Genomic DNA, 20,096 nt, shown 5'->3' on the forward strand with positions numbered 1-20,096 from the left:
TTACTGCTTTAAATTTTCTATTGTTTTTCCTTTCACCTTGTCTTGCTATGAGGGTGATTTTCAGAGTCCGTAGAGGGTGTGTATTTTAGCATACTTTATGGAATGATAATAGAAAATAGTATCATGTAAGAAAACATGCTTTTAGATTTATATACTAATGCAAAAACACCATTTCATACAGAATGCAAAATAAAGCTGCCAATATTTTCTGTGGTTGCTATCTCTGTAACTCTATTAGTAATACCTATTTTCTTTGAAGTATGTTTTTCAAGCATAGATTTAGTGTGAGATAACCCAGAGCATGCCAGGATATTTTAGTTGTTACAGTATAACTTTTAAATTCCTTTTATTAAGCTTCTTCATTCACATATATTCCTAGGATGAAGGATACTAGCAAAAAGAACAATATATTTGCTCAATTCAGGAAGAATGATCGAGACAAACAGAAGTTGATAGAGACAGTTGTGAAACAGCTGAAAAGTTTGGTGAATGGTATGTCCCAACACACATAGCCTTCACATCGTTTGCACTCAGTGACACCAAATCCGTGACTCAACATTGATCTCTAACGGGCAATGGTCATGATAAATTGTTTGCAGAATTAAAAAATACATTAGAGAAAAGACACTGATGAGAGCTTAGAAACAAGAATTATAAATATCATTTGTATGGATTTTTAAATAATTGAATACTATTTTATATATGGAAAATGTGACATTAATTTTTTTCACTTCTAGGGAAAAAAGGCAAAACTGTAATATATAAATCATGTCAAAAATTGTACATGTAACTGATTGTGTAAATACATTAGAAGAACTTACGCCTCTATAGGTGTTTTTTCTATTTAGACTTCAGTGATTGTTCTGGTTGTTTTTTTTTTCTTCCCAGTATCTGGTTTTGGAATGCAATCATGTATGGCATTTCCCTGACATTTTCTGACTTGTAGCTTTAATTTTCACCTCACTAGTATTTAAGTAGACTAAATTGTCTAATTCTGCTGATTCTGAGGGAGGAAATAGACAAATATTTAAAGGAACCTGAAATTGAACTTAATTTAACCCAATAAGAATGTGAATTACTTGTTCTACTTGGGTGGTTTAATTTAATCTGAATATGAAGAAAAGGTATTTGTTGTTTCTGTTCAGCAGGGTTAATATTTCTAACTATACTGTTTGTAGCTGACCCCATTTATTTGGTTTGGTTTGGTTCAAGTTAGGGGGACAGAAACTGAGTGGGGCTGACCACTTCAGGTGCCACTTGTGCTAGGAGAGACATACTCCTGCACAGAGAAGTTACCACAGGGGTCAGGTTACTTTCTTCAAGGCGAAGACCTCAGTGCTGGATCCTTATTGCAGAAACAAGCCAAACCAAAATGAACTCTGGAAAACCTAAAACGAATGTACATTTTACTCTGTGTAAATTACTGTGGTCCAAATGGTAATATCAATCTGATCCTTACTTTGTCTTCATTGTATTTATGCTGAATAATCCTTTTGCATTTTCAGAATTTATGCCTGTAAGAAACTTATATTTGACTCTGTAAAATAAGTGTAAAGAATTATATGTGCATTTCTTGATTTTGTGATTAAATATTAAAAAGGTTGAGCAAGTTGCTGAAAATGCATTGCTGTTGCATCTGTTTAGAGTTTCCTGATTTAAAACAACTGCTTTCTTCAGAAAGGCTGTTATTTAGTTACTGAAATGGGAGTATCGCCAAAACGAAGAAAACAAGCATTTATTCTCTTGACCATCTCTAAGCCTAAAGTATTTGACGTTTTTAAAAATATTATATGGAAAACATGGTTACTTCTAGGTACAATACAATACATTCTGGAAGTTACTAGTAAACGGCGAGCTGCTAGTTGTCTTTGAGGACTGGAAGGCGGTGGCCCTCGAGTGCCTTACCCAGCGCTCCAGGGCACCTGGGACGTCTTCCCGGCTTGGGCTGAGGCGGCCCGGATTCAGAGACGCCGCCTTTTCACTGTTTGGAGCAGACCAGTGTGGGTTCGCAGCGGCGATGGTCTTGAGTTTGCTTTTCTCAGGCAAACATGCACCCGGCAATCCCCACCACCACCCCGCCCCGAAACACGCACACCCCTCGGGTTGAGCCGTAGTGACTAGGACGCCCGAGTCCTGGCCATTTAGGGCCCCACAAGAAGCCCGAAAAGCAACTATGTAGCCTGATGGGATGGAAGGATACAAAGGGGGAGGGATCGGTGAATTTGGTCCTCGAGACCCGAAAGGCGCCCGGGGATGTCTGCTCCTCGTGGGGTTGGTGGCGGGGGGGGTCTCCGTGAAGCTTTGGGCAGCAGTGACACTATCCCCTTTTGAAGGGTTCTGGAGGTGGTGGACCGGAGACCTCGAAGGGGAGGGGATGTCGAAGAATCGCAACCCGGGCCATCCTTTGTAGGATCGAAGACCGCAATTTCCCTGAAATAAAAGCAGAGCAAAGGGGAGAATGCCTATCCCTTTTAACCTTGAAGTGCCGTGGGAACCTTGGGAACCGGCACTGAAGTTAGAGAGAGCCCCGTTAGCTCCCTGCGCTAGGTCAGTCCACTCGCCGAGCTCCTGCTTGGAGTCGGGAAGTTCTTGGCGCGAAACCGCAGGCCCCGCCCGAGGATCCGCGTCCGGCACGGCACGGCTGAGCGGTAGCGCAGCAGTTGCTGCCACTCCCCACACCAGCCCCCTGGAGAGCGCGCCGCTGCCCACCGCCTCCAATCATTACCCTGCGTGGAGCGCCTTAAATATGCAGAGGCGCGTCACGTCGTGTGGATCGGGATCAATCCGCAGGGAGCAATCCAGTATCTATATAAATGTTGCCTGGGTAGGCCGAGAAGGGTTAAAAGGCTGGAGAAGAGAGAGGTGGGCGGGGGTCTACACAACCCTGGTGAGCGCAGCCCTGGTTGGCAAACTGGTGAGTTGCTCCTCTCTTTGCCCTCCCTCGCTTCTTCTATCGAAGGAGTGCTGACCCAGGGAGGTGGGAGGTGCTCGGCGCGAGTGGTCCTGAGGCAGCCCGCACCCTCGCAAGGAGGTGGCATTTTGGCCCGGGAGCCATCGGACTCAGGAAAAACTCCTGAGCTCGCCGGTCTCTATGAAGGCACGTTCCCTAAGGGCGCGTGGTCACTGCGATCCTCCGCTGCCCCTCTGCTTGTAGAGCGAAGCCCCTGGTAAATCTCAGTTCTGGTCCCCAAGCCCCCGGGCCCTTTCCGGACAGAACAGGTGAGCACTGCGCGCCGCAGCTCCGGCGCTTCCTGCGCTTGGAGCGGCCCGGCCCCCGCAGGCTCGCCATGTTACCCTGGGGGCTGAGCTGCCTGTCCGTGCTGGGGGCGGTGGGCACCGCGCTCCTGGGCGCGGGCCTGCTACTCAGCCTGGCGCAGCACCTCTGGACGCTCCGCTGGACGCTGAGTCGGGACCGAGCCTCTGCCCTGCCCCTGCCCAAAGGCTCCATGGGCTGGCCCTTCTTCGGGGAAACGCTGCACTGGTTAGTTCAGGTGAGCAGTCCGTCGCTTCCGCACCTTCTTTTCCTCTGTCCCCCCACTGCCTCTCAAGGTTCCCAGGGCTCGTATCCATTCTCTTCCTGTCGCCCAGGGCTCCAGGGAGCATATACAGCCCTCCCCTCTACCCAGCTTCTCCCTCGAAGGGACCGTGTGTCACTGGCGTTCTCTCCAGCACAACCTAAGACCCGACGCCACGCAGGGATGAACAGAGGGGTTCTAGAGCCCTATGTCCTGCCACCATTGAATCGGGAATCAGGGGCGCGTTTCAGCCCCGAGCTCTGGCACTCAGGTCCCCATTCTAAGCCTCATCTCACCAATGGGAACGGGAGCATGTACATCCCCGTAGGGTAGTCAGTCGCGAGGCCCCTTTGAGACCGTTTTGTAAAGAATAAGATGCCAGCCTGGAGCAGGAGGTTTTTTTTATCAAGAGGCAGTTGGGATGTCCGGGCTAGTTTCGCAGCCGAGGCCCAGCGGCCTCATCCCTCTTCGCTTCTGGCTCCCAGGGCTCGCGCTTCCACAGCTCCCGCAGGGAGCGCTACGGGACGGTGTTCAAGACGCACCTGCTGGGCAGGCCAGTGATCCGCGTGAGCGGCGCGGAGAACGTGCGCACAGTCCTGCTGGGCGAGCACCGCCTTGTGCGTAGCCAGTGGCCGCAGAGTGCGCACATCCTTCTGGGCTCGCACACACTGCTCGGCGCGGTTGGAGAGTCGCACCGGCAGCGGCGCAAGGTGAGCCCAAAACAGAAGCGGCCGTCGGGAGGTCGGACCCGCGGCTTCTGAGCAGCTGCCGTGGGCCAGGCCGGGACGAGGTGTTAGGGATACACTGTGAACCTGACCAGGAATCCTGACAAGTGAGTGGCATTGGGTTGGTAGTCCCTTACCTTCTCCGGGTTCGACTTATAAGGCCAGGACTGGGACTTAAAGATCCTTTCATCTTCGATCTTCTGCGACTCTGATGCCAGAACCGATGGAAATTCAAACTCAGTGTTAGGGACGACTTCCTGGAGTAGGTGGCCCCTGGAGCCTGGATGGAGAGGAGGCACTGTGTACATCAGACAAGAACTAGAGGGAATGGCGAGAGCAAAACCCAACACATTTGTGTCTGGGTCGCTTAGAAGAGGAAAAAGGGGCCAAAATTGGCCTCTTGGCTCCGCTGGAGTCGTGGAGCAGAGGAAACCGTTCGGCTGCCAGGCCTGACCCTGTGTGTTCCCCTCAGATCCTGGCTCGAGCGTTCAGCCGTGCGGCACTGGAGCGCTACGTGCCTCGCCTGCAGGGGGCGCTGCGGCGGGAGGTGCGCTCCTGGTGCGCGGCTCGCGGGCCGGTCGCTGTCTATGAGGCCGCGAAAGCGCTCACCTTCCGCATGGCCGCGCGCATCCTGCTGGGGCTACGGCTAGACGAGGCGCAGTGCTCTGAGCTGGCCCGGATCTTCGAGCAGTTCGTGGAGAACCTCTTCTCCCTGCCCCTCGATGTGCCTTTCAGCGGCCTGCGCAAGGTACTGCCGCCCCGCCCGCCCCAGACCTTCCCTTCGAGGCTCCCTTGGTGCGCCATAGGCATCGCCTCCGCTGGGTCACGGAGGTTCTGCCCAGTGTGGGGAGGCGGCATGGTGGCGGTGGGCTTTGGGGCTGGTCTCTGTCCTGACTTGCTGTGTGAGCTGGGGCGGGCCACACACCCTCTCTGGACCACGCCTGGCGGGACGAGCTCCAGCCCCAGCAGCCGCGGGTTTCCCGACGTTGGGTCTCGGTGGCAGGAGACCAGCCAGTCGCCCCGGCCCCTCCCCAGAGCGGCGCCTCCAGGCTCGGCCTGCAGCGCCTCTTTGGAAGCCCCGTGGCTGGGCAACGGATGGGAGCGCAAGGGCCGCAGACACGCCCCCGGCCCAGGCCGGCGCCAGCCGGGGTTGGAGAGGGGTGGGTGTCGGCTCACCGCCCGAGGCCCCAGGCCCGCTAGTTTCCGGATTAGAGAACCGTGGCCTCTTCAAACTTCAGAGCAATGGGCCGGACTTAGAGAGCAACTGATCTGGGGCTTCTTACTGTGCCAATGTCCTGGTTTTCATTCACCCAATTAAAAATAATAGTTATGTGTAAAGGGACCTGATATATGGACCGATTGCCTCGGGTACATTTTTCTGATTTAATCCTCTAGGTTGTAAAATATTATTCTCATTTAATTGATGAAGAAACTGAAGCTCCAAGAGGTTAAATGACTTGCCCAAGATCACACAGCTAGTAGGGGCAGAGGCAAGATTTGACACCTCCCCACCCCGTCCCGGGCTCCCCCGACAAGAAGCCGATGTGCTCAAAATGCTTCCCCTGGCAGATGCTTTCTCACTGTGCTTGCTCCCTGAACTCTGGGGGACCACCTCAGCCCTCTTGCCTACCCCTTTACAAAGGCTAATTAATGTTTAGAACTTCCAGTGGTGTCCCTTAAGCCAGAGATTTCCTGAGCGCATCAAGGTGTCCCTTCCTCTCTGCACTGGTGCCCGCTGCCCCTGCATGCAGGGGAAGGGCAGTGGGCTAAATCCCAGGCTGAGTTCTCTGCCAAGCACAGACACTTGAAGCTGCGTGACCCTGGACAATTGCTTGACCTCTCTGAGCCTCAGCATCCTCCCCTTAGGAGGACAGTAAACTGTTTACCTTGCTCCAAAGAGGGGCTTGTGATCATCAAGAGAGAATGGTGTATGAGGGTAAAGGACAAATTCCTGAGCCTTATTGAGTCCCTTCTACAGTGTGGAGCTAAGCTGGGTATCTGTCAACGCTGGCTTTCAGCAGAGCCGGACCAGCACTGGGAAGATGTGTGTGGGGGGGTTAGGTGTCCAGGGCTAGCCCCCTCTGCCTTCCTATCCCAACTCCCTTTGATCCCCACACATCAGGGCATTCGGGCCCGGGACCAGCTGCATCGGCACCTGGAGGAGGCCATTGCACAGAAGCTTCTTGAGGACAAGTCTGCTGTGGAGCCAGGCGACGCCCTCGATGGGATCATCCACAGCACTAGGGAACTGGGCCATGAGCTGTCAGTGCAGGAACTGAAGGTATGTGGTGGGATTCCTCCTCCCCTCTTTTGCACGTATAGCAGGTCTCTACACACAGGCTGAATCCCTGGAACAACGGAGCAACATCCTGTTTGGCCCCACTTGGAGCCACAGACACTCCTCGGGGTGAGGGAAAGACGAGACCTGGGTCCAGTCCTGGCTCAGCTGCACCACCTACCTCTGTGGCTTTGGGCCAAGCGAAGGCATGAATCCTAGGTCCTCCCTTACAGCTTCCAGCAGCAAACAGCTCTCCTCTTCCCCACTTCCCTGTCACTTCATGCTTTCTCCTCTGCTGTCTGCCTGCCTATGACACTGTCTTCACCCCTTCTCTCTACAAACCCTAAGGTTCAGGGTCAAATTCCACAATTCCTTGAAATGTCCCCTTTCATCCCCAAATCTATGCATCCATGAGCCAGCTTGGCACCTGGTACCTCGGGTACTGGTCTGTTTTGCCACTGAGAATCGACTGGAGAATTAGAAACTGCCACCCCTCTCCCCCATGCATGCATACAACACATGCAGTGGAAGGAGGGAAGCTTTGGAATGACCCCTGGGCCCACCTGCTTGAGAACCCCAAAAGAAATGTAGAGGTTGGGGGTGGCAGGCAGGGGAGTTAGAAATGGAAACACTTCATCCCTTCCATAAGCAACTGCCATCCTTTCTCTGGCGCTCAGTTTGCCACTATTGAGCCACTGAGCCTGAGTGTCTTCTCTGAAAATGGGACTAACAGTCTCTTTCCTGACTTCTGGGTGGTTGGGAAGTCTGGAAGAGTCAAGAGGTTAGAAGTAGATGAGCAGGGCGCTGGTGAGTTGTGGGGGAGCCTGCGGATAGGAATAGTTCTAGGCTGGGAAGGGGAGTGGTACAGAAAGCCTTGGCAGAGCTGGAGAGGGCATGACAACACAGTCCAGGCTCTCAGGAAGGGACCCACTAGCCAGGAATCTTCAGTTCTGGCTGGTCAGGAAGGACCCTGGAGCCCCAGGGTCTCTGTCCCAGCTCCCCATCGTCTCCAGAACAGGCAGTTAGCCTTAGATCAGCTCATTCATTCCACAAGCAGATTCTACCTATTCAGTGCCAGACTCTATACAATGAGCAAACATAGCCTCTGCTGGAGAGGAGGGGTCCATACTCACCCTGTGATCACATCCATCAGTGTGTAAACACACACCTGCTGCTGCCAGGAAGGAAGACACCATACCGGGAGTTGGGAGGGCACAGGCAGGCAGTGAAGGCTGGGGCCTGGATGATGAAGCCTCCAGACAGTGCAGACGGGGAAGTGGTGGTCAGTCACTGGGACCGCCACTAAGCGGGAGGAGGACCACGGTGCTCACCTTGGTGCCAGGCTGCTGCAGGTGCCTTGGTCAATTCCACAGCAGTCACGGTCAGGACGGCCAGCTGTGTTGTCGGTAACACTGCGTGGTTAAGAGCACTGGACTCCTGGCCGGACTACTGCCCTTGGTGACCGTAGGGACCTTGGGCACCTCTCAGAGCCTCAGTAAAACAGGCAGAAACTGTGCCACACACAATGCGGGTGAGAATCCAATGAATTAATTCACTTAAAGCACTAAGAACACTACACCAAAAAGGTTCTGGCATTATCTATGGAAACCTCCCAAGGCTATCTGTGGTTTCCCCAAGTGGCCGACTTGGGATTCAGTCCACTCGTGGACCCGTGCAGGTAGCCGAGTCTCTGAGCACTCTGCGCTCTGGTCTGTGCGCAGTGGCAAATGTGGGGCCCCCTGCACCACAGCCCAGGAACCGGCTAATGGAGACAGCGCCCCTGGGCTGTCTTGCAGGAATCAGCTGTGGAGCTCCTCTTCGCCGCCTTCTTCACCACGGCCAGTGCCAGCACGTCCCTCGTCCTGCTACTCCTGCAGCACCCCGCAGCCATCGCCAAGATCCAGCAGGAGCTGGCGGCGCAGGGGCTGGGGCGCGCCTGCGGCTGCGCGCCGGCGTCCTCGGGGGGCGGCGCTGGGCCCCCGCCCGACTGCGGTTGCGAGCCCGACCTCAGCCTGGCGGCGCTGGGCCACCTGCGCTACGTAGGCTGCGTGGTCAAGGAGGTGCTGCGCCTCCTGCCGCCGGTGTCCGGGGGCTATCGGACAGCCCTGCGCACCTTCGAGCTCGACGTAAGTGCGCCGCCCGCCCGCCCCGCCTTGCAGCCGGCCGCTGGGAGGTGGGGTAGGGGTTAGGACCGCGCTGTCTCCTTTTCCTTTCTCCGGGCCTCCTGGAAAATGGGCTGAATCCTATCACGTTTCCCGGAAACCAAGATTGAGGATGCAAAGCAAGGTTAGGAACCCCAGGCTATGTGCTAAATTGCCTCAATCGTGTCCGACTCTGCGATCCCATGGACTGTAGCCCTCCAGGCTCCTCTGTTCATGGAATTCTCCAGGCAAGAATAGTAGAATGGGTTGCATTTCCTCCTCCAGGGGATCTTCCCAACCCAGGGGTAGAACCCACGTCTCCCGTCTCCTGCTTTGGCAGGTGGGTTCTTACCACTAGCGCCACCTGCAAAGATTTTGACGGCGGTCTGGGTAGTCAACTCAATTAGAGGCCAGTTTTAGAATAAAATCATCCTTTTCTCTGGCCAGCACTCCCCTTTCAGCCAGTGAGGCTGGGTAGGGCACAAAGAGCTGCCCACTCTGTCCTGTACCCCATTTCTCTGGCTCTCTCACAAGATAAAGGAACCAATCAATGCTACCTGTCCAGGGTTCTGGCTGAGGCCAGGTTCCAGGAAAGCAGGATTATTAAAATATGGGTAGTGATCAGGTTGGCGTGAGCTGGGCAAGAAAGTTAAGGTTTAGGCCCGGCTTTCTCTCTGTATGACCTTGGGTAATTCCCTTCTCACTCTAGGCCTCAGTTTGCTCTCTGGAGGGAAGCTGCCTTGGTCCCTTCCAGCTTTAGCTGGAAGGGGAGGGGAGGGGAATGCTAACACTGCCAAACTGAGGGTGTTGGCCACTGCACCCCCACCTCCACCCCCAGTCCCATCCTTGGGCAGCTCCAGGCAGAGTGGGCACCTTCTCCCCTCTGCCTTAAACAGCCAGTGTCCCCACTGAATGCCAGAGTTTGAGAGGAGGAGATGACTGGATGGCATCACGGACTCAAAGGACGTGAATTTGAGCAAACTCCTGGAGATAGTGAAGGACAGGGAAGTCTGGCATGCTGCAGTCCACAGGGTGGCAAAGAGTCAGACACGACTTAGCAACTGAACAAGAGAAAGAGATTCTGCCCTTGAGGCGCTGTTGTGGAGAGAAAGGGGGGGCAGAGCCAGCAACTCCATCACCAACTGGTGTGAAGAAGAGAGTGACCTCTAGCTGAATGATACCAAAACATTTTGGGAACTGGCATTTGAACTGGAGCAGTGAAAGGTTAAGATGGGGACCACACATCACCAAGACGGCACGGTCCAGACAAAGGTAGGTGGATTAGTGAGGTGTTCAGCAGTGTCTGGGATGCTGAATTTTGGAGTTCAGACATCATTGAGCAGGCCTGGGGTGCCAGAGTGAATAGGGGCAGGGGTCTTAGCCATCCTTCAGGTTCCAGATGGGAAAACGGAGGCCTAGAGAGGAGAGGGCACGCCTTGATGATGCCAAGATTTTCTATTTGCCTGTTGAGAGCAAGGCTCTCCTGAAGCCTGTTCAAGGGAGGAAGCCGGATAGTCGGGGCTGGAAGACCTCTCAAAAGTGGGATAGTTGAAATAGTTGAAAAAGAGGTGAGCTGAGGGAACATGAAAGCTGCCTTCATCATTTTAAGCTTCCTTCCAACAATTTAATCCTCACATGCACCTTCTCAGAGTGTGGCTACTGAATCTGAAGGTTATGTACAGCTCATGGCTAGTGAGTACAGAGAGGCAGTTTTCAGTTGAGTATAAAGAGCTGAAAAATTGAGATGACTGTAAAGAAGCTGTCGTTTGCATTGCTCTGACGCAGGCAGCTGGTACATGCAGGACTCGAATTTAGGTCTCCTAATGTGAGAAGAAAACCGACAAAATAGTGAACAATAGCAGAGCACACTCACTGACCACTAGTACATATGTCAGACCCGTTATTTGAATCCTAACAACAAAATGGGCATTTTTGTTCTCACTTAATCACTTAAGAAACTGAGACTCAGAGATGATGTAGCCAACGTCACACAGCTCACCAGAGAAGGAGCTGAAACACGGGAATGCAAAGCGGTCTCCTAGCTTCCGATTAAGACGCTCGTCCCTGCGGGTTTGGAAGCCTGTTTGATGAACCGCTGGTGAAGGATCGGTTAGGGCTGGGTTTCCGGGTGTCTGGTGGTCAGGCGGGTCTCCTCACCTCCCCGCAGGGCTACCAGATCCCCAAGGGGTGGAACGTGATGTACAGCATCCGAGACACGCACGAGACGGCCGCAGTGTATCGCAGCCCGCCGGAGGGCTTCGACCCAGAGCGCTTCGGCACTGCGGGCGACGATGCGCGGGGCGCCGCCGGCCGCTTTCATTATATCCCGTTCGGCGGCGGTGCGCGCAGCTGTCTTGGCCAGGAGCTGGCGCAGACCGTGCTCCAGCTGCTCGCTGTGGAGCTGGTGCGCACGGCGCGCTGGGAACTGGCCACGCCTGCCTTCCCCGCCATGCAGACCGTGCCCATCGTGCACCCGGTGGACGGGCTGCGGCTCTTTTTCCACCCTCTTGCGTCTCCGGCGGCGCAGGATGGGCAACGCCTCTGACCTGCTGCGCTGTGGAACCTGGCTTAGCCAGCGGCTGCGGCGATCTTGCGGCACCGCCCATCTGCCGTTCTCCAGTGCCGGGTCCGGCGCGCTCTCATTCATCAAAGGTTCCTGAACGCAACTCTGTGTCCGACTCTGAGGGAGGAGACTCGTGAGCCACCCCCACCGCACTTGGAGAAGCGTCCTGGCTGGTGGGACGGTGCCTCCAGTACTTCGCCCCCTTAGGGAGGATAGGTAGTGGCCCAAGACTCTTATGCCCTTCCCAGGATTTCAAAGCAGGGATGGTGGGAACACTTCAAGCTGTGTGGATTCAAGCTGGGGAGGAGGCATGGGTCGTGGGGAGGTGGGGTCGGTTGGGCCGTCGAATGAGGGAGGACCTGCAACTGTCTCGAGGAAGCGGAGACTCCAGGAGCGCATCTCTGGCCTGGCTTTGGGCCATAGGAAGACACTGAGAAGGCGCCCAACGGAAGGCCCTCAGGCAGCTGGCCTCCGCTAGGTGCGCCCTGGCCACTCTGCCTGTCTCGGCAGAAACCCAGAATTGCGGGCGCTTTCAGGGCTCTAAACAGGATCAACAGAGCCGGATTCTACTGGCGATTTCTTAAAAGAAAAATTCCTAGTTCAAGAACGCATATAATCTCTCCATTTATAGAGGGGAGAATAGGTACACCGAGAGGATTCTAAGGCTGGATTATTTTCATGGGAGGTTGAGACATAATCAGAGAAGTTTGGGGTATTTGTACCCAAAACAGGAAGGCCGAGAAACCGTTTCCTGGCAGTAGTTGAGTGAGAAGGCTGCAGCTTAGCTGGGCAGCTGCTCCTTGGTGGGAAAGTGGGATCGAGGTGGCAGAGACTCAAGAAAGACCTCCCTCCCCGGAAGGGCCTGCCCTTCATATACCCGGAGAGGGGCTAGGAACTGGACAGCCTGGGGCCCAGGCTGCTGGAACCTCTCTTGAGCATAGCCCCAGGGAACTGAGCTACCGATTATCTCCAAGATGACAGCTGACTGTAGGGACGCCCTGGTTCAACCTCCTTGATTACAAGGAGAGACTGAGGCCGGAGACTAGACCACTCAGCCAGTGCTCTCCTCCACCCCATCCCTTACCCCCTACTCCAGTCTCTGGCCTGTGGCCACCATGTAGTTCTTGGCCTTTTATCCTTTCATAGTGATCCCTAGGTTGGCCTAAGGGCACTCTGGACCTTTCCAACACAAAAGTTCCCAAGAGTGCTTAAATCTAAACCAAGAGCCTCCTTTTTTCCTAACTGTAACCTGCTGCCCACCTTCGGACAGGCTGGGAGCAGTTAACCATGATGGGTGAGCCAGAGAAGTTGCCGCCAAGTCCTCAGCTGACCCCTTAGTGAACCAGAAGGAACCAGAAAGTACCCTCCTGACCTTAGGCTTAAGGTGGATCCTGGGGCCAGAAGGGAAGGGGAGGCAGCAGGCTTGGGCAGGGCCCAGTAGTTCAGGAGCAGGAGTGCAGCGGGCCCTTCTGAGCTCAACTGACACGGTCATAACCCCCATCTGCAACAATTCATCACCCACCGCAGGCCCTGGCGCCATGGGATCTGCAGGCAGGCGCCAGAGCCACAGAGCCGGTGAAAGTGGTAGATCTGAGGCCTGCCCTCAGGGCGCTCCTGGCGCTGCAGAGACAACATCTCAGCCCAGAAGCGCCACTAGGGTGAGGGGGTGGGAAGACCAGGGCTTGGGGGTGATTCTGATTTGAGGAGAGATAGATGGGGCGGGGCTCTCAGAAGCCTGGACCTCGCAGGTTCCAAGATGCCTGATTTACGCGCTGTGTGGTCTGTACTAAACTATACGCCTCTGAAAGGGCAGCTTCAGTTTTACTGTGACTTCCCAGTGATACATCGACTCATCATTTCAAGGAAAATCAGAGCTCTTGCTTCCCCTGATTCTCTGAGGAAGGGGCAGATGCGATTCTTACCCTCTTGGACTTGGTGTGCTCTCAAAGGAAAGAGACAGTAAATAAACTAACAAAGAGCAAGACTAATTCTGATGATGGTAGAACTATTTCGAGAGAATAAAACAGGCCTGTCATACAGAGTGCCTGGCGGCTCTGCTGGGCCTGCTGCGGGCTGCAGAGTGGCATTCGACTTTGGAAGGAACCAGCCAGGGGTGTCCGGGGATAGAAGAGCCCCAACCAGAGAGTACAGCAGGTTTAGAACCGAAGGGGTGGGATTCTGCTCAAGACGAGGGAAGAAAGTGTTGAAGCGAGAAAAATGGGGGAGGGGTGCTTCAGCTGACCGCAGTCAGGAGCTCACTTCCCTGCCCAGCGAAAAACTACTCCCCACCCCTGCCAACCCTTACCACCAGTCTGTTTTGTAAACATCTTAGAAACATTATTTTCTCCCTACCCACCAGCACCCAAGAAAGCCTGGCAAGGTTTCTAGATCAAAGTTCTTATTGGGTTGGTCAAGAGGATCCTTCCCCTCTTCAAGATACACTTTAGTGCTCTTCACTATCCCATTTAATCCTTTCCCCCGGTCGCCCACGCAGGTCTGGATCGTAGATAGAGTAAAACATTTTCCCCCTTCGTGGCGATTTCCAGCGGGCAAGCCCCGCTCATCTTGTGACCCGGCGCGCGCTGAACTTGGCGAGATGGCCCTGCAGAGTTCACTCAGATGTCACGGTCCGGCCCGCAGGGGTCACAGGCGGGTCAGGCCGGAGGACTGGGACTGGGCCCCAGGTCACGCCCCCGCTGGCCTGCTTTGCTCACCGGCCGGAGGCACCGTCCAGAAAGGGGCGGGCCTGGGGTTTCTGAGAATTACCTCCAGCGCGTCTCGCCCGGTTCCAGCCGGTGCCCCGAAGTGGTCTGTCACTGTTTACAGTTGTCAGTTCATTTGAAGAAACGATTGTGGGCGAGACCCTTCCCCGGAACACCTCTGAAACACCAGTGCAGGGTTATGGTGAACCGCCGATTCTCCGAAAGACATCCTGGGGCTAGCTAGGCGTGGAAAGCTCCTGCGAGCTTGAGCTCCCGGCGACTCCGCAGACGTTGCCGGACCCGCCGGGTTGGGGGACCACGCGGGAAGGTCGCGTGTTTAACTTAACAGCTCTCAGGATCAAAGTGTTTTCCATCTCCAAGGGACGCTTTCCAGGGCGAGGCTCGCTCCTGTGAGAGCCGCTCTTCGGCTTTAAACAAACTTATACATTGTTGTTTCGTTTTCGGCGCGGCTGGTGGGTTCAGCGCTGAAACCGAGGGAGCGAGTGGCCCTGACTGGTCCGAGGCAGTTCGGACCCTGTCCCCCTGGCTCGACAGGGTTGGAAACGGGGAGCGCACGTGCGCTTCTCGCAGTGTCCGAGCTCCAGGCTGTGGCTGCAGGAGCGGCCAATCGCATAGGTGGGCAGTGGCCAGAAGATCCACTTCCCAGTCAGGATTCTCTCAACACTCTTAATAGCGGCCGGTAGAGGCCTGGGCTTAGGACCCAGCACTCACTCTCCTCTGGGTGGGTTTCTGCCCGATGGGAGCTGGAGAGCCCAGGTCACCCTGGCCAGGTAGCCTAGCCTGGGGTAGGGAAGAGTGTGTGCAACCTTAGCCTAGCCTAAGATAGCCCAGCCTGGGGCTGGGAAGAGTATATGCAACCATAAACCCCTTTTGGAAACTCACAACTACCTGGAGGTGTAGACTGGTCAGGAAAGGTCACCTCCACATCAAGTAGGAGGAAATGGGCTCAAGGATGTGCGGTGACTTGCCCAAGATCATTCAAGTAGAGATGGATCCGGGACTCAGGGCCCCAAATCTGGGCTTTCCATCCATCCTCCTGCATCTCAGTGTCTTTATCCTGCGAGGTTTAAGGGCCCTCTTCCCTTCTGCCTAGCTGGAGCTGCTAACCCCAGGGCCCTCGGAATCCGGCTTTGGCCGGATTGCAGAACGCTGTTTGCCGCCGAGCCGCAGATGAATTGCCCCTGCAGTCCCTGGCTAGGGAGTCAGAGTCAGAGCTCAGACTTGAGCAGGGTTGCACCTGGAGTCCTGAGGATCTGGAGGCTCTCCTGAACCTTTAAGTAGGACCTTTCAAGACTTCATGATGTGAGCCTCGAGGGGTTTGGGGAGCTGGGAATTAGTGGTCAGCCGGTCGTGAATCCCCGCAACTCTCACTTGGGTCCTGGCTCTGGGCTCTTCTGTGGGTTCTCTGGAAGAGTCAGGAGGCCTGCGTTTTGCTCCGCGTTCTGGACCTCAATTTCCTCACCCGCGGGACAAGGCAGCTGAAGATCCCTGAACGCACTCCCCTTTACTTCCTCTGCAGGTGGAAGGGGGCCCTGTAAACCGCGGGTGCAGGCAGCTCTGGGCTGGGACCTCCGACGGGAGGGATTCCGAAGAGACCGCCAGGGAGCCCGGGGCGTGGAATTTCCGCTCGCCGGAGCCCCTGCCGCCGTCCGGGAGCCCCGCACACTTTGTATGGGGGCAGCAGGCTGCTCCTAGCCCCGCGCCCCAGGAGGCGCGCTCCGAGAGAAGCCGCCGCGGCGCCGCCTCTGCCTCGGCGCGGAACAAACGGTTAAAGATTTGGGCAGCGCCTCGCGGGGGGAGGAGCCAGGGGCCCAATCCGCAATTAAAGATGAACTTTGGGTGAACTAATTTGTCTAAGGTAACGTGGGCAGCAACCTGGGCCGCCTATAAAGCGGGCGCGCGGCGGGATTCAGAGCGCTGAGGGTGGCGGCAGGTGGCGCGGAAGGTCGCGGCGCGCCATGGGGCTCCCGGCGCTGCTGGCCAGTGCGCTCTGCACCTTCGTGCTGCCGCTGCTGCTCTTCCTGGCCGCGATCAAGCTCTGGGACTTGTACTGCGTGAGCAGCCGGGACCGCAGCTGTGCCCTCCCTTTGCCTCCCGGAACGATGGGCTTCCCCTTCTTTGGGGAAACACTGCAGATGGTGCTACAGGTAAAGGAGCCTGGGGCGGGATTGGACGATTCTCTCGAGCCCGACGCGGCTCCAGACTTCCACTGAAGCGCCCCCCGGGAGGGAGGTGACTGGGGCTAGGATCAGGACTGGCGGGAGGCTCGGCGCTCCCCGGCGCCCCCTCACGCCCGCCTCTCTCCTCCGCTTTCCTCTCGCAGCGAAGGAAGTTCCTGCAGATGAAGCGCAGGAAATACGGCTTCATCTACAAGACGCATCTGTTCGGACGGCCCACGGTGCGGGTGATGGGAGCGGACAACGTGCGGCGCATTTTGCTCGGAGAGCACCGGCTGGTGTCGGTCCACTGGCCCGCGTCAGTGCGCACTATCCTGGGTTCTGGGTGCCTCTCTAACCTGCACGATTCCTCGCACAAGCAGCGCAAGAAGGTGAGGGAGGGGTGGCGGCTCCTGGACAGGAAGTGGGACCCGATTCGAGTAAGGGGTTCGGGCAGACAGGTGCTGGGCGAGCGCCAGCTGCATAAGGCATCGGCTGGGACCCTCTCAAACTCAGTGTAGCTTTCCCAGCCAGGAAGTGCCTTGGGTCTGGTGGGGCTGTAGATGTCTAGAAGGAGACCCTGGGAGGCAAGAGGGGCGGGTGGGGCCTGGCTTCAATACTCTTCCCTCCTCGGAGTCCAGGTGATCATGCAGGCCTTCAGCCGCGAGGCCCTTCAGTGCTACGTGCCAGTGATCACCGAAGAAGTGGGCAACTGCTTGGAGCAGTGGCTGAGCTGTGGCGAGCGCGGCCTCCTGGTCTACCCCCAGGTGAAGCGCCTCATGTTCCGCATTGCCATGCGCATCCTGCTGGGCTGCGAGTCCCGGGTGGCGAGCGGCGGGGAAGACGAGCAGCAGCTGGTAGAGGCCTTCGAGGAAATGACCCGCAATCTCTTCTCGTTGCCCATAGACGTGCCCTTCAGCGGACTGTACCGGGTAAGGGCGCCTTGTGGGGTTCGGAGCTAGGGCTCCGGGGGCGCGGGATCCGGACGTCTGCTCACCGCGGTGCGCTCTCTGCGCTCAGGGCCTGAAGGCGCGCGACCTCATCCACGCGCGCATCGAGGAGAACATTCGCGCCAAGATCCGCAGGCTGCGGGCGGCGGAGGCGGGCGGGGGCTGCAAAGATGCCCTGCAGTTGTTGATCGAGCACTCGTGGGAGAGAGGAGAGAGGCTGGACATGCAGGTAAGCTGCAGCTTCAGGAGCGGCACGGCGGAGTTTGATCCCCTGGCTTCCCAAAAGCAGTTCCTAGGGTCTCCAAAGTGCCCGCAGAGGGGCCCAGGTTCCCAGAATGAGAAGCCCTCCCAGACCCCAGGGACTGGACCCAGAGGTTGAGATACCGGGTCTACAGAGCTCTGGGGAGAGGCTTCGTCGCCCATCCCTTTCAGGTTTTAAAGGGAAAGTTGGAATTCCCAAGATGTGAGTAATGTTGGGTGACTGTAATACAACCAACGCTTTAAGAGTTTCAGAGAGAGCGGGAACTTACTGGCCTTCCTGGCTCTAGCTGAACTAAAGGGTCTTAGCATTTTGTTTAAATGGATTTTCTGTCAGTCGACTTTCAGCCCTTCTCATCTTCCCTCCTGAATCCTCAGTTCTATTCTGAGTAGTTGCTCTGTAAAACTGCATGCAGACTTGTCAAAACGTTGGTCTTAATCCACTGTAGGCATTAAAGCAATCTTCAACAGAGCTTCTCTTTGGAGGGCATGAAACCACGGCCAGCGCAGCTACATCTCTGATCACTTACTTGGGGCTCTACCCACATGTTCTCCAGAAAGTTCGAGAGGAGCTGAAGAATAAGGTAGGAGCACTGGCAGTGGGGTGGGGTGTTGGCATGAGTTGAGGCGGGGTGGAGGTGGGGGGGGGGGGGGGGGGGCGGTGGCTATTAGCTTAAAAACCTCAGCAGCTCTCTAGCCAAGTTCCCAATAGTTAAGTGTGCTGCCTTTCTTGAGTATCTGGGAAGTACAGGGCCAAGGGTGGGTGGGTTGGATGGTGGGAAAGATAATTAACTGTGTGAATAAGAAGGAAGGAATCTTGAGCTATGATCCCACTCTGGCAGGGTTCAACCATGTGTTTCTTCTCCACTTTTGGTGGATCCTTGGAGATTTTCAGACTTTCTTGGGTCTGTGTGTTCAAGGGCATGAGTGGGGAACCCCTAGGGGGTTGCAGTGGCAGCCAGCAGCCTTGGTGGGGACTGGGGGAGGGGGAGAAACTCGGTGGTTCTAACTGGTGAGCTGCATTATCTTGGAATTGTAAATAATGGTTTGGGCCCAGGGGTGGAGGCAAATGGTCACTAGCTGCTCCTTGTTTCCCCCCACACTCTGGAATCATGAGGCTCTTTGGGTCCAGCCGCCACTTAAGCCCTGTTTACGTCTGCTGGGCTGATTTTATTGGAGCGCAGAATAACCGTTCACTCTGTGTGACTGTTTTGATAGGGTTTACTTTGCAAAGGCAATCAAGACAACAAGTTGGATGTGGAAATTTTGGAACAGCTTAAGTACATTGGGTGTGTTATTAAAGAGACCCTTCGACTGAACCCCCCAGTTCCAGGAGGGTTTCGGGTTGCCCTTAAGACTTTTGAATTAAATGTAAGTTAAAAGTGCTCTCTCACCCGCCCCTACCTTTTGTGTAGTAGTTTTAAATCTCCATTCGTTTCCTGTGCTTTGACTTACATTTCTTTTGATAACATTGCTCTGCCCCTGAATGTCTGTTTTTTTCTCTCTCCACCTCTCTTTCCTCCTTTTCTTTCAACTCATAACTCCGCCAAGGATATAAGTGTTAGATTTTTTTTTTTCCTGTTGACAGTTGAGTTTCAGTTTGTTAGCTCTTTGCACATCATAATCTTTTGCAGGGATACCAGATTCCCAAAGGCTGGAATGTAATCTACAGTATCTGCGATACTCATGATGTTGCTGATCTCTTCACCAACAAGGAGGAATTTAATCCTGACCGCTTTCTGCTGCCTCACCCAGAGGATGCATCCAGGTTCAGCTTCATTCCATTTGGAGGAGGCCTTAGGAGCTGTGTAGGGAAAGAGTTTGCAAAAATTCTTCTCAAAATATTTACAGTGGAGCTGGCCAGGCATTGTGACTGGCAGCTTCTAAATGGACCTCCTACAATGAAAACGAGTCCCACTGTGTATCCTGTGGATGATCTCCCGGCCAGGTTCACCCGTTTCCAGGGGGAAATCTGATGGGCCGGAAAGCCCAGACCTCAGACTTATTTGAAGTGTACATAGGCATTTTTACCTAGTGTCGTGTTGATTTGATTATATTTAATTTCTAAATGTATATTATAATATTTATGTGTCTCTTCTACAGTACCGCAGTCTTTAAATATTAAAATAATGAATTTGGATAGTTTCCAAATAAAATAAAATCTGAAGGTGCTTGTCTTGCATTTAATATTCCTGTGGGAAAAAACTCACCGGTTTTATATTCATATATTTAACTAGATTCCTAATGTCTACAGGCATGACTTTGTCATCTGTGCCTATCTATTTTCTGGGAAGAAGAAACCTTACCTGTTTTTTTCTCCTAATAGTTATTAGAAAATATATATTATATGTGTGTGTGTTAGTCCAAAGGTAATTTAGTAAATTTTTCCATGATAGCTTTTCCAAATAGAGAATATAAACTATCAGTTAATTTAAAAAATGAGAAGGGGTTTGCTTTACTTTAGAGAAAGTTGAATTTGAAAAGAGAACACTTTGAATTGATCCTCTTCTAATATAACACTTTCATAATTAGTACATTTAATACACATAAATCTATGGTATTGCATAGTGCTAGAACTGTTCTCTGAAATTAAATTTGTCTTTCAGGTAAGACAAAGTTATTGACTAAGACCCCAAATCACTGGCCTGCTTCCTTTACTCTGAAGTTGCATATGAAAACAGTATTGGAAAAGGCCAATCTTTGGTTTAGATAAGCAAATCCAGGTTTTCTTTATTGAAAATAAGGCAGGAAGAGTAGATTTAGCAAACTGACAGATAAAGTTTTTAT

The 20,096-nt window shown here is 54.1% G+C and overlaps 3 protein-coding genes across 11 annotated transcripts in view; all 3 read left to right on the top strand.

The window, feature by feature from the left end:
- Nucleotides 1–1,620, top strand: part of EXOC6 (exocyst complex component 6) — a 190,444-nt gene extending 188,824 nt beyond the window's left edge. For all 8 annotated transcript variants that reach the window (XM_060405010.1, XM_060405012.1, XM_027960386.2 and 5 more), the window contains one exon: nucleotides 380–1,620. In XM_060405010.1, coding sequence (XP_060260993.1) covers nucleotides 380–512 — 133 coding nt within the window. In that variant the 3' untranslated portion in view covers nucleotides 513–1,620. The remainder of the gene's footprint in view (nucleotides 1–379) is intronic.
- Nucleotides 1,621–2,641: 1,021 nt separating this feature from the next.
- On the top strand, nucleotides 2,642–11,315 carry LOC101104703 (cytochrome P450 26C1). The gene is made up of 6 exons (XM_027960662.2): nucleotides 2,642–3,491; nucleotides 4,001–4,225; nucleotides 4,713–4,988; nucleotides 6,363–6,521; nucleotides 8,315–8,644; nucleotides 10,827–11,315. The coding sequence occupies exons 1-6, from the start codon at nucleotides 3,288–3,290 to the stop codon at nucleotides 11,202–11,204; spliced, it is 1,572 nt and encodes a 523-aa protein (XP_027816463.2). The 5' UTR covers nucleotides 2,642–3,287; the 3' UTR covers nucleotides 11,205–11,315.
- Nucleotides 11,316–15,861: 4,546 nt separating this feature from the next.
- LOC101103439 (cytochrome P450 26A1) lies at nucleotides 15,862–19,479 on the top strand. 2 transcript variants are annotated; one of them, XM_012102562.3, is made up of 7 exons: nucleotides 15,862–16,092; nucleotides 16,269–16,493; nucleotides 16,743–17,033; nucleotides 17,122–17,280; nucleotides 17,759–17,893; nucleotides 18,528–18,680; nucleotides 18,944–19,479. In XM_012102562.3, exons 1-7 carry the CDS (start codon nucleotides 15,904–15,906, stop codon nucleotides 19,283–19,285), a joined length of 1,494 nt encoding a protein of 497 aa, XP_011957952.1. In that variant the 5' UTR covers nucleotides 15,862–15,903; the 3' UTR covers nucleotides 19,286–19,479. The 2 variants fall into 2 exon arrangements, with proteins under 2 accessions (XP_011957952.1, XP_011957953.3); XM_012102563.3 differs by having other exon boundaries at nucleotides 16,869–17,033.
- Nucleotides 19,480–20,096: the final 617 nt, after the last annotated feature.

Source organism: Ovis aries, chromosome 22 (genome assembly GCF_016772045.2).
Source record: "Ovis aries strain OAR_USU_Benz2616 breed Rambouillet chromosome 22, ARS-UI_Ramb_v3.0, whole genome shotgun sequence".
Taxonomy (NCBI): domain Eukaryota; kingdom Metazoa; phylum Chordata; class Mammalia; order Artiodactyla; family Bovidae; genus Ovis; species Ovis aries.

Excerpts from the sequence above, each read along its gene's own strand:
- LOC101103439 (XM_012102562.3), top strand. The coding sequence starts at position 15,904 with ATGGGGCTCCCGGCGCTGCTGGCCAGTGCGCTCTGCACCTTCGTGCTG. Across the intron at positions 16,494-16,742 it reads CGCACAAGCAGCGCAAGAAG|GTGATCATGCAGGCCTTCAG; the intron begins GTGAGGGAGGGG and ends CTCGGAGTCCAG. Across the intron at positions 17,281-17,758 it reads GAGAGAGGCTGGACATGCAG|GCATTAAAGCAATCTTCAAC; the intron begins GTAAGCTGCAGC and ends AATCCACTGTAG.
- LOC101104703 (XM_027960662.2), top strand. The coding sequence starts at position 3,288 with ATGTTACCCTGGGGGCTGAGCTGCCTGTCCGTGCTGGGGGCGGTGGGC. Across the intron at positions 3,492-4,000 it reads CGCTGCACTGGTTAGTTCAG|GGCTCGCGCTTCCACAGCTC; the intron begins GTGAGCAGTCCG and ends TCTGGCTCCCAG. Across the intron at positions 6,522-8,314 it reads TGTCAGTGCAGGAACTGAAG|GAATCAGCTGTGGAGCTCCT; the intron begins GTATGTGGTGGG and ends GCTGTCTTGCAG.